The sequence below is a fragment of the Panthera tigris genome, chromosome D4, assembly GCF_018350195.1.
Source record: "Panthera tigris isolate Pti1 chromosome D4, P.tigris_Pti1_mat1.1, whole genome shotgun sequence".
NCBI classification, from domain to species: domain Eukaryota; kingdom Metazoa; phylum Chordata; class Mammalia; order Carnivora; family Felidae; genus Panthera; species Panthera tigris.
Window position 1 is genome coordinate 71,989,158 of NC_056672.1, and position 14,065 is coordinate 72,003,222.

Sequence of the window (14,065 nt, forward strand, 5' to 3'; positions counted from 1 at the left end):
AATCACACTAGTGAGTATTTACCCAAGGAATACAAAAACATTAATTCAAAGGGATATATGCACCCCTATGTGTTTAAAAAAAATTTTTTTTAATGTTTATTTTTGAGAGAGACAGAGTAGGAGCAGACAGGGAAGAAGCAGAGACAGAGAAACACACAATATCCAAAGCAGGCTCCAGCACAGAGCCCGACACAGGGCTTGAACCCACGAACCAGGAGATCATGACCTGAGCCGAAGTCGAACACTCAACTGACTGAGCCACCCAGGCGTCCCCTGCACCCCTATGTTTATAGCAGCACTAATTCAAAGGGATACATGTGGCCTGTATGTTTATAGCGGCACTATTCACAATATCAAAGATATAGGAGCAGCCTTAGTGTCCATCAATAAATAAGTGGATAAAGAATACGTGGTATATAGGAGCACCAGGGTGGCTCAGTTGATTAAGTGTCCAACTTCAGCTCAGGTCATGATCTCACAGCTTGTGAGTTCAAGCCCTGAGTCAGGCTCTGTGCTGAACCTCAGAGCCTGAAGCCTGCTTCGGGTTCTGTGTCTCCCCCTCTCTCTGCCCCTCCCTCACTTGCGCTCAGTCTTTCTCTCTGTCTCAAAAATAAATAAACATTAAAAAAAAGAATATGTGGTATATATACATCTTCTGTATATATGTATATAGGTATATGTATGTATGTGTACACACACACACACACCCAAATATTATTCAGCTATAAAAAAGAACAAAGTCTTGCCATTTGCACTGACATGGATGTAGGCAGAGAGTATTATGCTAAATGAAGTAAGTCCATTAGAGAATGACAAACACCATACGATTTTACTCATATGTGGAATTTAAGAAACATATATGGAACTAAGAGCAAAAGGAAAAAACAGTGAGAGAGAAACCAAGAGACAGACTTTTTTTTTTTTTTTTTTTTTACAGTCTTGACGTCTTTTATTTTTTTTACATTTATCGCGCCATGAATTCATAGGGAATGGGTTCGAACAGCTCAGGCTCCTTTCCATTGGTTCTCACAAAGTGTGCTTCTCTGGGTGGGGCAGGCTGGTGCTTCAGTTGAACCCAAGTACCTTTCTCCTTGGCTTCCTTCTTTTTCTGATCATTTTCCTTCACACGCTTCAGGAAGCTGTCTCGGCTCTTTGAGTGCTTAATGCGCTCGATACATGCATTAATTCTCTTAGCAAGAATCTTGCCCTTAACTTGTTTGTTTACGACAATGCCAATAGCATGATGGGTAACACTGTAGACTCTTCCGGTTTTGCCATGGTAACATTTGTGGGGCATTCCTTTTTGAACAGTGCCCATTCCCTTGATGTCCACAATATCACCTTTCTTGTAGATTCGCATGTATGTTGCCAAAGGAACAACTCCATGTTTTCTAAAAGGCCTAGAGAACATATAGCGAGTACCTCTCCTCTTTCCCTTTGTGTTGATCATTTTGGCGAATTACTTGAAGATGGTGGTTCTGTGAGACAGAATCTTAATTACAGAGAACAACCTGATGGTTACCAGAGGGGAGGGGAGGGGGAATGGGTTAAATAGGCAATGGGGATTAAAGAGTGAATTTGTGATAAGAACTGGATGATGTATGGAAATGTTGGATCACTATACTGTACACCTGAAACTAATACAATACTGTATGTTAACTAAGTGGGATTAAAATTAAAACTTACAGAAAAAAAGTAACCGCTTAAATAATGCAGAAAATAAAAGGAAGAGTTATAATCGTTCAAAAACCACTAGCTTTTTAGACTCTTAAATACAGAGAACAAACTGAGGACTGCTGGAGGGGTTATGAGTGTGGGGATGGGCTAAATGGGTATGAGACACTGAGGAGGGCACTTGTTGGGATGAGCACTGGGTGTTATACATAGGGGATGAATTACTGGAATCTACTACTGAAACCATTATTGCATTATATGCTAACTAACTTGGATATAAATAAATAAATACATACACACATAATAAAATACTAACTTTTATAATTGCCCTTGTATTTACTTTCATTGAGATATTTATTCCTTTACATGGCTTTGAGTTACTGTCTCATGGCCTTCATTTTCAAGCTAAAGGACTTCTTTGACTTTTTCTTGCAGGGCAGGTCTAGTGGTAATAAACTCCCTCAGCTTCTGTTTATCTGGAAATGTCTTAATGTCTTTCTCTTTTTTAAAAGATTTTATTTTCACGTAATCTCTATACTCAATGTGGAGCTCGAACTTGCAACTCCAAGATCAAGAGTTGAACATTCCACCAACCAAGCCAACCAGATGCCCCTCTCTTTTTTTTCTTAATTCGTGACTGGCCCATAGAGCCAGGTATGTTACATGTAAATGACCTAATTTATTTTTAAATCCAATTTATTTAAAATAAAACATAAAGATACTTTTTCAACTCATGAACTCACGAGTTCATGAGATCATGACCTGAGCCACAGTTGGACAATTAACCAACTAAGCCACCCAGTACCCCAAAACACAAAGATACTTTTTTTTAATTTTATTTTTTATTTTTTAAAGTTTACATCCAAATTAGTTAGCATATCGTGAAGCAATGATTTCAGGAGTAGATTCCTTAGTGCCCCTTACCCATTTAGCCCATCCCCCATCCCACACCCCCTCCCGTAACCCTCTGTTTGTTCTCCATATTTATGAGTCTCTTCTGTTTTGTCCCCCTCCCTGTTCTTATATTATTTTTGTTTCCCTTCCCTTATGTTCATCTGTTTTGTCTCTTAAAGTCCTCATATGAGTGAAGTCATATGATTTCTGTCTTTCTCTGACTAATTTCACTTAGCGTAATACCCTCTAGTTCCATCCATGTAGTTGTAAATGGCATGATTTCATTCTTTTTGATTGCCGAGTAATACTCCATTGTATATATATACCACATCTTCTTTATCCATTCATCCATTGATAGACATTTGGGCTCTTTCCATACTTTGGATATTGTTGGTAATGCTGCTATAAACATTGGGGTGCATGTGTCCCTTCGAAACAGCACACTGTATCCCTTGGATAAATACCCAGTAGTGCAATTGCTGAGTCGTAGGGTAGTTCTATTTTTAGTTTTTTGAGGAACCTCCATACTGTTTTCCAAAGTGGCTGCACCAGCTTGCATTCCCAACACAAAGATACTTTTTAAGGACAGTTTTGCCAAGTATTGGACACTTGGTTGACAGTTTAATTCTTTTAGCACTTTGAATAGATTGGCTCACTGCTTTCTGGCGCCCAAAGTTCCTGATGAGAAATGTGCTCATATTCTCATTGAGGATCCTTGCGTGTGATGAGTTGATTCCTTCTGCTTTCACGATTCTTTGCAGAAAGTTTATTATAATGTGTCTCATGGGAGGTGTCCTCGAGTTCACCTTACTTGGAATTCATTAAGCTTCTTGGATATTTACACTCCTGTTTTGCATCAAATTTGTGGCTGTGGTAACTCTGGAAATCAGATTCTTCCCCTTCCTCAGGGTCTTCCAGTTTTGTTACTGTTTTTCTTTTTTTGATTGTTGTAGGCTATTTCTCTGTACCAAGAATCAGCCTCAAGTGTAAACTTAAGGTCTTTTCTGGTTTCTTCCGAGCCTTTGCCTAGGCATATATACTATCACTTTCTAATTTTCCCTGTAGATACAGTTGTTTTCTAATGTCTTAGTTTTTGATGCCTCACTCCCAAATAAGGTAAAAGAGGAAAAATGAAGGAAGAAGCAAAGAGCACCAGGCCTTTAAATCCACTAGAAGTCACTGGGGGAGGCAGATATATCTGCTTCCCTACCCCCATCTTTCTTTTTGGAACTTTAATTACATATATGGTCAGACCACCTAATTTTTGTTCTATGGGTTACTAAACTATTCATTTCTTCCTCAATCTCTTTTGGTCTGTATGCTTTCATTTCTATTGTGGTTTGTTTGTTTGTTTTTAGGATTTTATTTTTAAGCAATCTCTACACCCAACGTGGGGCTCACACTCACAACTTCGAGATTAAGAGTTGTGTGCTCTACTGACCAGGAGGACCAGGTGCCCCTCTACTGATGTCTTTAAATTCAGCGATCATTCTATAACTATATAATGTGCTATTAATGCAATGCCATGTGTTTTTTAGATGCATTTTTACCTTTAGAAATTATATTTGATTTTTTATAGGTTCCATTTTTCTGTCTTATACTAATATTTTCCTTTAAATCCTTAAACGTACTTTTAATAACCATTTCAAAGTCCAAATCTGCTAATTTCATCACCTCTGTCATTTTTTAGGTCTGCTTCTGTTGACTGATTTTTCTCCTGGTTATGAGTCACAGTTTTGTGATTCTTTCTATGTTTGGCAATTTTTGACTGAACAGTCAACATTGTGAGCACTAGGATTTGTTTTATAACTTTAACATGCCAGACTCTTTTCTGGAAAAAAAGGTAATTTCATATCAGGCAATTATTTTGGAGTCTTTTTTTTTTTTTTAATTAAAATTTTTTTTAATGTTTATTTATTCTTGAGAGAGAAGAGAGACAGAGCACGAGCGAGAAAGGGGCAGAGAGAGAGACACAGAATCCGAAGCAGGCTCCAGACTCTGAACTGTGAGCACAGAGCCCGATGCAAGGCTCGAACCCACAAACCATGAGATCATGACCTGAGCCAAAGTCAGACGCTTAACCAACTGAGCCACCCAGGCGCCCCTGGAGTCTGTTTTTAAGCTTTGTTAGTGTGGGTTTAGAATGGTAGCGTTTACGCTAGAGCTGGTGTACCGTTAGTAGTAAGGCATGTGTGGCTTACTATTTGGCAATAGATTCAAAGTAGATTTCTAGAGCACTTTTCTCACAGAGCTCCCTTCTCTCCCATACACTGCCTCCACAGCTCCTAGCCTCAGCCTTTCAAACCTGGATCTGTCTATTCAACTCAGCAATTCTGCCATGTTTGCTTGGGTTCCCCTCCACCGTGCCCCCACCCTGCCCCCGCAGCTTACATAAAGTCTAAAAATAAAATGGCAAAGTGATAATAGGGCTTGCCTCAGTTGTTCATTGTGATCCGAAATCCTAGTCCTGCATATAATAATAATATATTCGAAATAACAGCTGCTTCAAAAAAAAGTTAACTTGTCATGTAAAAAGTCTAAATGTAGACATTCCAAACGTGGACGTGGAATGGTGACATACAAAGTTATCAGTGACTCAGGCTCTACTTGTCTTTCTGTTGGGGTGCAGCCTTCAACTTCATCCTCTAAAATGGAAACTGGAACTCCCACAGGCAGTAGGATAAAAGAGGAAAAAGTATACCCGTGTAGAAATGCTCCAGAAGTAACTTCTATAACTTCCTCTTACATCTCATTAGCCAGGACTTAATCACATGACCACATCTAGCTGTAAGGAAGACTGAAAAGTAGCTGTTTAATTTGGGAGACAATGTGCCCAGATGAAAATTAGGGTTCTGTCACTAAAGAAAACAGAAGAAAACAGAAAAGTATTGGGGTACACAATAAACCATCTATGCCGTAATTCCTAAGATTAAATTTAAAAGGAAAGGTATACATTTCATGAAGAAATATGTAGAACATTTTCATAATTACCAAAAGACATAAAATAGGACCCACAAATATGAAATCACAGGTCAGGTTCCCAGATAGAAAGACACAATTTTGTTCATCACCATTCCAATTTTTATATCTTGCAGTAAATCCATAAATTTGTAATTAATTTACTTGCAAAGTTTCTTCTCCATGTGTAAAGGTGTTAATATGTTGACCCCATTAACAGAACTATGCCAACAGCTACATTTTATCAGTTTTATCATCATCTGCTAACACTGAAATATCCGTTATTACCCAATAAAGGTTTAATGTTGAATCATCTCAAGGAATCAAAGTATAGCTTCTGGGAAGTCATTCTATCAAAAGTGAAATATCCAACATTAATGAAAATTGAGTTTTAAAAGTTCTACCTTCAACATCAACTTTTTATGAGGCAGTAATACAAATGTAAGTTTTGGTGCAACTGTGTCATGACAAAAATACTGTTCTGACAGCCCCAGGGGCAGACGTGTATGTGCAACTGGTCTGGTGCATACATAACTCCTTTACCAAACAAGCAATATTCTACTAATAGAAAGAAGCTATAGTTATCAAATTTTACAAATTATTTTTAAATCCACATTTAGAACCACAACAATTTTGTGATTCTACCCATTATCAATGCAATTTAAAAAATTTTTGTATCTTTATAGCAGCACTACCAACAATAGCCAAAGTATGGAAAGAGCCCAAATGTCCAACAATGGATGAATGGATAAAGAAGGTGTGGTATATATATACAATTGAGTATTACTCGGCAATCAAAAAGAATGAAATCTTGCCACTTGCAATTACATGGATGGAACTAGAGGGTATTACGCTAAGTGAAATTAGTCAGAGAAAGACAGAAATCATATGACTTCACTCATATGAGGACTTTAAGAGACAAAACAGATGAACATAAGGGAAGGGAAACAAAAATAATATAAGAACAGGGAGGGGGACAAAACAGAAGAGACTCATAAATATGGAGAACAAACAGAGGGTTACGGGAGGGGGTATGGAAGGGGGGATGGGCTAAATGGATAAGGGGCATTAAGGAATCTACTCCTGAAATCATTGCTTCACGATATGCTAATTTGGATGTAAACTTTAAAAAATAAAAAATAAAATAAAAAAATTTTTTGTATTTTTTTTTAATTTTTTTTTTCAACGTTTTTAATCTATTTTTGGGACAGAGAGAGACAGAGCATGAACGGGGGAGGGGCAGAGAGAGAGGGAGACACAGAATCGGAAACAGGCTCCAGGCTCCGAGCCATCAGCCCAGAGCCTGACGCGGGGCTCGAACTCACGGACCGCGAGATCGTGACCTGGCTGAAGTCGGACGCTTAACCGACTGCGCCATCCAGGCGCCCCAAAAAATTTTTTGTATTTTTAAAAAAATACCTGGGGCACTAGGTGGCTCAGTCAGCTGAGCATCCAACTTCAGCTCAGGTCATGATCTCACAGTTCGTGAGCTCAAGCCCCACACTGGGCTTGCTGCTGTCAGTGCAGAGCATGCTTCAATTCCTCTGTCTCCCCTCCCCCCCCGCCCATCCCTTGTTCATGCTCTCTCAAAACTAAAAACTAAAAGCAAAAAAAAAACCAAAAAAATCACCTTACACAGGGATTAAACTCCTTTGTAAATGAGCAGTAAAGCCTTTCTCTCCAAATTTGTTCAAAATCAATTAGAATATAGTCATGGAATGGAACACCAAAATCTTGAAATTTTAAAGTTTTTTGAAGTTTGCAAATATTAGATCAAATATCATAAAAATATTTTTGTAAGTGACCTCAAAAAAAAAAAAAAAAAGGTAAAATTTCCAGGTGTCAACAGCCAAACCTCTCAGCAAAAGCAAACTAAAATTAGAAATTTCCCATAAAAAGAAAGAAAGAAAGAAAGAAAGAAAGAAAGAAAGAAAGAAAGAAAGAAAGAAAAGAAGGGTAGGCGAGGGAAGGGGAGGAATTTCCCATCTACCAGAAACATTTAAAAAGGAAGCCTATCTCTGTTCAGGAATTTACATTCTGAATTTTCTCTTCCTCTCTGGCTTAAGAATCTCCAAGGTAATAAATTAACATATACGTTAGAAGATGTAGGGGCTGGTGGTACCTTATAAAATCTAGCAGAGCAAACCACAAAACACCTTAGAGATTCTCAAAGAAGAAAAAACAATTCAGCTAAAAACTATCACTCACACAAGGAAAAACACTAGAATATAAGCAAATATTCAACAGAAGAATTAAACAGTACACTAGACAAAGTTGAACAGAGAATGAGTGAATCAGAAAAACATTTTTAAAAAATTATCCAAAATACAGGACCTCAAGGAAAAAGACATGACAATATAAGAGGTTAAAACAAATACAGGACTGAATGAAATGGGTCTTATACATGTCTAACTGGAGTTACAGAAGGAGCTGATTCTTTTTTTTTTTTTTTTAGGTTAATTTTATTTATTTTGAGAGAGAGAGAGAGATCATGATCTGAGCCAAAATGAAGTCAGAGCCACCCAGGTGCCCACAGGAGGCAGTTCTGTGAAGAGCTGGGTCACTCCAAAACAGGATAAATGAAAGTTAAGTCTCCAGCAATGGTCCTTAATACTGGATGAACCTTAGATTATCACCTAAGAAGCTTAAAAAAAAAAAAAAAAGAAAGAAAGAAAAACAGTGCCTAAACCTACCCCCCCCAGAGATTTTAGAATTGGTGTGGGGTAGGTCAAAGTATCTTTGTTTCCCTCAAGCTATTTTAGTGAGTATCCAGGTTTGAGAACCTGTGATCCACACCTACAAACAGCTAAACCAATGAACAAAAATAAAGAGAAAAATGTTAAAAATAACTACAGAGAAGTAATTTTACCTACAGAGTAGTAAGCCTGCTCACAAACTTCCCAACAATAGAAGCTAAAAGAATAACAGAATAATACCTTCAAAGTGTAGAGAGAAGTAACTGTCAACCTAAAATTCTAAATAGCTAACTAACATTCAATAGTGACAATGAAATAGACATTTTTTAGTCATAAAGTCTGAGAAGTTACCATTTATAGAGCTTTGCAGAAATAGCTATTAAATAGGGTGGGCTGAACATAGAATGGAATGGGATATAAGAAGAAATTCAAAACATAAAAGCAAAAAACACAACAAACTCTTGTTGCCAGCTAAACTCACATTTCATATTTCTTTTTTCCCTAAGTAATCAATCAACCAGGATGAAAATCCTCCTGGTCATCCATCCTGGTAGTTCATAAACATGACCAAACAAACAAAGTGACCTGTTTTTAAAAGAACAAACATATGGGCCCCACCCTAGGTGTACTGTAACTCTAGGAATAAGGACATTTTTTTAGCATCCTACACCAAGAGGATAATCAGGTTTAGAAATATCAGGTTCTACTATTTCCTTAATACAGAAGTTCTCAAAGTGTGGCTCCGCAGTAGCATCACTGTTATCAGGGAACTTGTGGAAATGCAAATTCTTAGGACCCACCTCAGATCTACTTTATTAGAAATTCTGGGTATGGACTCAGCAACCATGCTTTAATAGGCCCTCCAGGTGACTCTGACACCAGCTCCAGTTTGAGAAAGCTGCTTTAGTCTCATGCTCATATTATCTGTTCACACTTCTACGTGAACAAATCCTCTGCTGCTGTGCTGCCCATAAAATCTATCCATTTAGTCCTCTAGAGCAATGTACCATGGTTAACCAATTCCTAGACATTCTTAATCTCTTCAGTGAATTTTCTTTCTATCTTTTCCCTCAACTGAAACTAACCTTCTTCTCTTATAGAGTTCTCACATAAAAGCTGTTCACTCTCCCAAACACCATGTGGCTGAGGGTCTGGAAAGTGAGGTTCACTCATTCCTGCTTCCTATATCTCCAAAAACATTTGGATAAAAATCTTGCCTTTTCTGACACTCTCCACTCTCAAGCCTTTTAAACTGTGGATGATAATAACTTCCAAATTTCTCTTGTGATGTTGGGAAGAACCCAATGACTACCCAACATTTCCATGTGGATGTTGCAGAGGAACTTCAAATTCAATATATAAACATCAGAACCTGCCATATTACCCAACTCTGTTGTTCCTACAGTTTCTATATGAATGGCACCACCACTCATCTATCTAATTATCCAAGTCCAAAACCTGGAAATAAATCATCAATGGAATCCCTTATCCAAATATTCAATTAATCACCAGTTACTATCAATTTCACCTTCTGTGAATTCTCTAATTCTCTCCATTACAACTGCTAGTGCTATAGTACTAATTACCATCCCTAACTGGGAAATCCTATCCAGCAATAGCCTCTTAACTGTTCACCCTCCCTCCTGTATTGCACTCTTCCAGTTAATTTCACAGTCCCTAAATTTTAAGAACATGTATTTTTAAACAATGTGGTAACTTATGGAATGTAAATTATGTTCCAATTTTTTAAAATCATGTAAACTTACAGTTTTAATACTTCTATTATTCTAAATCATCATTAAACACAAGCTTTTAAATCCAGCTCTTTTACTCAATTGTTCTGGGTCACCAACATATTGACAGTTTTATCACAATTATGTAACACAAAGAACATCAATCAAAAAAGGAACTACCGAATTAGACACAAGTTAAAATTTAAGGGCCACAACTGCTAACTTCATCTATGTGAACTTTCCTACAATAAATTTTACCGCAATAAATGTTTACTGAACTTTACTGCAATAAGTGTTTTTGTTATAAATAATGGCATTTCAATAAATGTTCAGATGAGCAAACGAAGAAAAAAATTTTTTGAAACTCATGGAAAGAAAACATTCTAGATTGTGAAAAAACGAAAACTCACCATACACACCTGTAGAAGTAGAATTGTTCATGGTAAAGGGTCCGTCAATGACATCAGAAGAAAGAAGCTCATCAGATCCCCGCTGAAAAGCAAGGGCAATATTGTTAATAAAACAAGTCTTGGATAATGGTCCACATTTACTACTAAAAATATTAAAAGTTAATATTATTACTTCTGTTTGAATATCAAGGCCTTTAAAGGGAAATCCTCAAGAATCACAAAATTTAAAGGTTGGAGAAGTGAATTTCATAGAAAAAAAATTACTGCATATCCACATGGTTGTTAGTTATATATACCAAAAAAAAAAAAAAAAAAAAAAAAAGCCAACCTGCTATCATATAATTGGGGACATAATCCTTCATCCCTTTTTGAACAAACCCAATCTTCAGATGTTTCATTTGAAGTACCAAAAACCATACTTAGGGGTTGCGTCCTGAAATTTTTTCTGTAATTTATTTTAAGGTATATTTGGTATATTTGAAATATACTTAGTATTTTAAAATATGTTAAGTTTTTTTTAGTATATTCTTAAGTATTCATGTGGAAATAATTTGTGTAGCACCTGTTAAGAATCCTGACTTGATACCTACATATTTTTTTATTTTTCATTTTTTATTCATATATTTTTTCCTATGTGTTTTTTAAAGTTGAACACAAAGATGCAATTTACTTCTATATTTGGTGATAGCTGAAACCCTTTATAATTGGTGATTTTTTTATCCATTAATCTTCAAAATGATCTTTAATGTGTACTAATTCTTAAACAACTACTGTTTAAATAATTTACTCTTTTCTGCTGATGAGAGTTTTGACCAATTGCAAGCTGAACTGTCAATGCAAAAAGACAAGTCAGACAAGCCTTCTCATTTTAACTGTAAGATCTATTACCAAGATTTAAAAGTTTACATTTACAATGGACAATAAATGCCATGTACAAAGTTAAAATCAACCAATTTCCAATGTTACTGTTTGTTTAACCTGGTCAATTTTGAAGATCAAATATTTTGGTCTACTGGATAAAACTTAATCCTTAAACTATCCTACAAATATCAGAATAGTAATTATGCTCCAAAATATGTTTAATGTTTAGGTGTTGAGTACCATTGTAGGAAACAACTTCAGCCTTTGCTAAAGAAAGGCAAAGCACTGATGTGTTTGCATAACAGAAATACAATTACTTAAACAATTCTTGTATTAAACATCTGGAAATTATTCCCTTTCGTTCTTCACGAGTTTATACAGACAGCTTGTGACAAGAAGAAATTAAATAAGCACATAAGATGAAATAAAAAGGACAATCTCAACTTCCAGAAAGATAACAGAAGAGTATTTTCATAATTTTGGAGTAGAGAAAGATTTCTTAAACAAGAAACAAAAGCACAATTATGAAGGAAAAATACTGATAAACTTGACGACATTGAAATTAATTTTATTTACAATATACACAATGTCAAATTATTATGTTGTACATCTGGAACTAATGCTGTATGTCAGGTTTTTTTTTTTTTTAAGAATTTTATTTAATAAGAGACATTAGGAGATTTAAAAGGCAAGTAACAGAGTGGGAGAAAATATCTGCAATACACATAACCAACAAATTTTATATCCAGAACTTACTAAGAAAGAGAAAAAAGGAGAAAAAAAAATCCTCACTAGCAATCACTAAGAAAGTCCAAATAAAAGAAAACAACAAAAGAGTTCCATAGGCACCTAACAAAGTGGTAGATTTCACTTGTGTTCCAGAGTATTTGTGCCTTCCCTTTTTCCTGTGAAAGGATTTTTCACCCCCATCCATGGTGACATAACTTGCCATGTCTCCTGTGGGAGAATACTTCCCTCACCCACTGACACTGAGCACAGTTTTACAATATGCTCTGGCCTATGAAATATGAATAGACATGACCCATACTAAATCCAAGCAGAAGCTTCAAAAGATATTACTAGTTTCTGCTAATTTTTTCCTCTTTCCCCCTTAAATACGGGCTGTTCTTTCAACCTGATTCCCAGAAAAAGAACACATACAGCTTCAGAACAGCCACCAACCACTATAAGTGAATGAGAAACAAATGTTATATCTAAGCTATATCTAAATGACTAAAACCATATCCAATAGACATATGAAAAGATGCTTACCCTCACTGGTCATCAGGGAAATGTAAGTTAAAACCATAATAAAATATTAGATATTAAAAAAGACTGACAATATCAAGAGTTGATAACAATGTGGAACATCAGAACTAGTATATTGCTAGTGGCAGTGCAAGTTGGCACAACTTTGGAAAACTGACCCAATATACTAATGTTGAATATATGACTATCCTACAAACCTTATGTATTCTATTCCTATGAATACACTCAAGATAGTTCATGCTTATGTGCACCTAAACACATGAGAATGTTCTCATCAGCATTGTTTCTACTCATCAAATTGGAAACAGCTACGTTATCAACTCTAGTATGGATAAATAGATTGTTGTAAATGCACTCGATGATTTACGCCACTGAGAATGAATTACTGCCCCATACACTAACATAGATAAATCTCACAAGCATAAGAAGTCATTCACAAAAGAATATATACTGTATCATACTACTGCATTTATATGGAGTTCAAGAATATGGTGAAAACAAAATTACACATTGGACAGCAACATGCAAAAGAATGAAACTGGACCACTTTCTTACACCATATATAAAAATAAAGTCAAAATGGATTTAAGACCTAAGTATGAGACCTGAAACCATAAAAATCCTAACTTCTTTGACATCAGCCATAGCAACTCCTTCTAGATATTTCTCCTGTGGCAAGGGAGATAAAAGCAAAAATATATTACTGAGACTTCAACAAAATAAAAAGCTTCTACACAGAGAAGGAAACAATCAACAAAACTAAAAGGCAACCAATGGAATGGGAGAAGATACCTGCAAACGACATACACAATAAAGGGTTAGTATCCAAAATACATAAAGAACTGATGCAACTCAACACCCCCAAAATGAATAATCCAATTAAAACACGGGCAGAAGATATGAAGACACTTTTCCAAAGAAGACATATAGATGGCCAACAGACACATGCAAACATGTTCAACATTACTTATCTGAGGGAAATACAAATCAAAACTACAATGAGATATCACCTCACACCTGTAAGAATGGCTAAAATCAACAACTCGAGAAATAACAGGTGTTGGCAAGGATGTGGAAAAAGGAGACCCCTCTTGCACTGTTGGTGGGAATGCGAACTGGTGCAGTGACCATGGAACAGAGTATGGAGGTTCCTCAAAAACTTAAAAACAGAACTACCCTACAATCCACCAATTGCACTACTAGGTATTTACCAAAGAATACAAAAATACTAATTCAAAGGGATACATGCACCTCAATGTTTATAGTAGCATTACCTACAATAGCCAAATTATGGAAACAGCCCAAGTGTCCATCAACTAATGAATCGATAAAGATGTTGCATATATATACAATGCAATATTATTTGGCCATAAAAAAGAATGAAATCTTGCCATTTGCCATGACACAGGTGGAGCCAGAGTATTATGCTAAGCGAAATAAGTCAGCCAAAGATAAATACCATATGATTTCACTCATGTGTGGAACTTAAGAAACAAAACACATGACCAAAGGGGGGGGGGGGGGGGAAGAGAGAGAGGCAACCCAAGAAACAGACTCTTAACTATAGAGA

At 36.2% G+C, this 14,065-nt stretch overlaps 2 protein-coding genes across 7 annotated transcripts in view; both read right to left on the reverse strand.

The window, feature by feature from the left end:
• The window catches only part of PTBP3 (polypyrimidine tract binding protein 3), a 125,964-nt gene that overhangs the window by 77,882 nt on the left and 34,017 nt on the right, over positions 1-14,065 (reverse strand). For 4 of the 6 annotated variants that reach the window (XR_006210621.1, XM_042964616.1, XM_042964615.1 and 1 more), the window contains one exon: positions 10,366-10,447. Coding sequence is in view for 4 of the 6 variants with exons in the window: in XM_042964615.1 (XP_042820549.1) it covers positions 10,366-10,447 (82 nt within the window). In the remaining 2 variants the exon portion in view is untranslated. Of the gene's footprint in view, positions 1-10,365; positions 10,448-14,065 lie in introns of those variants that run through there. The other 2 variants (XM_042964614.1, XM_015543073.2) reach the window with 2 other exon arrangements.
• Positions 939-1,648, reverse strand: LOC122233144 (60S ribosomal protein L21-like). Its single transcript, XM_042964619.1, has one exon. It carries the CDS (start codon positions 1,448-1,450, stop codon positions 965-967), a length of 486 nt encoding a protein of 161 aa, XP_042820553.1. The 5' UTR covers positions 1,451-1,648; the 3' UTR covers positions 939-964.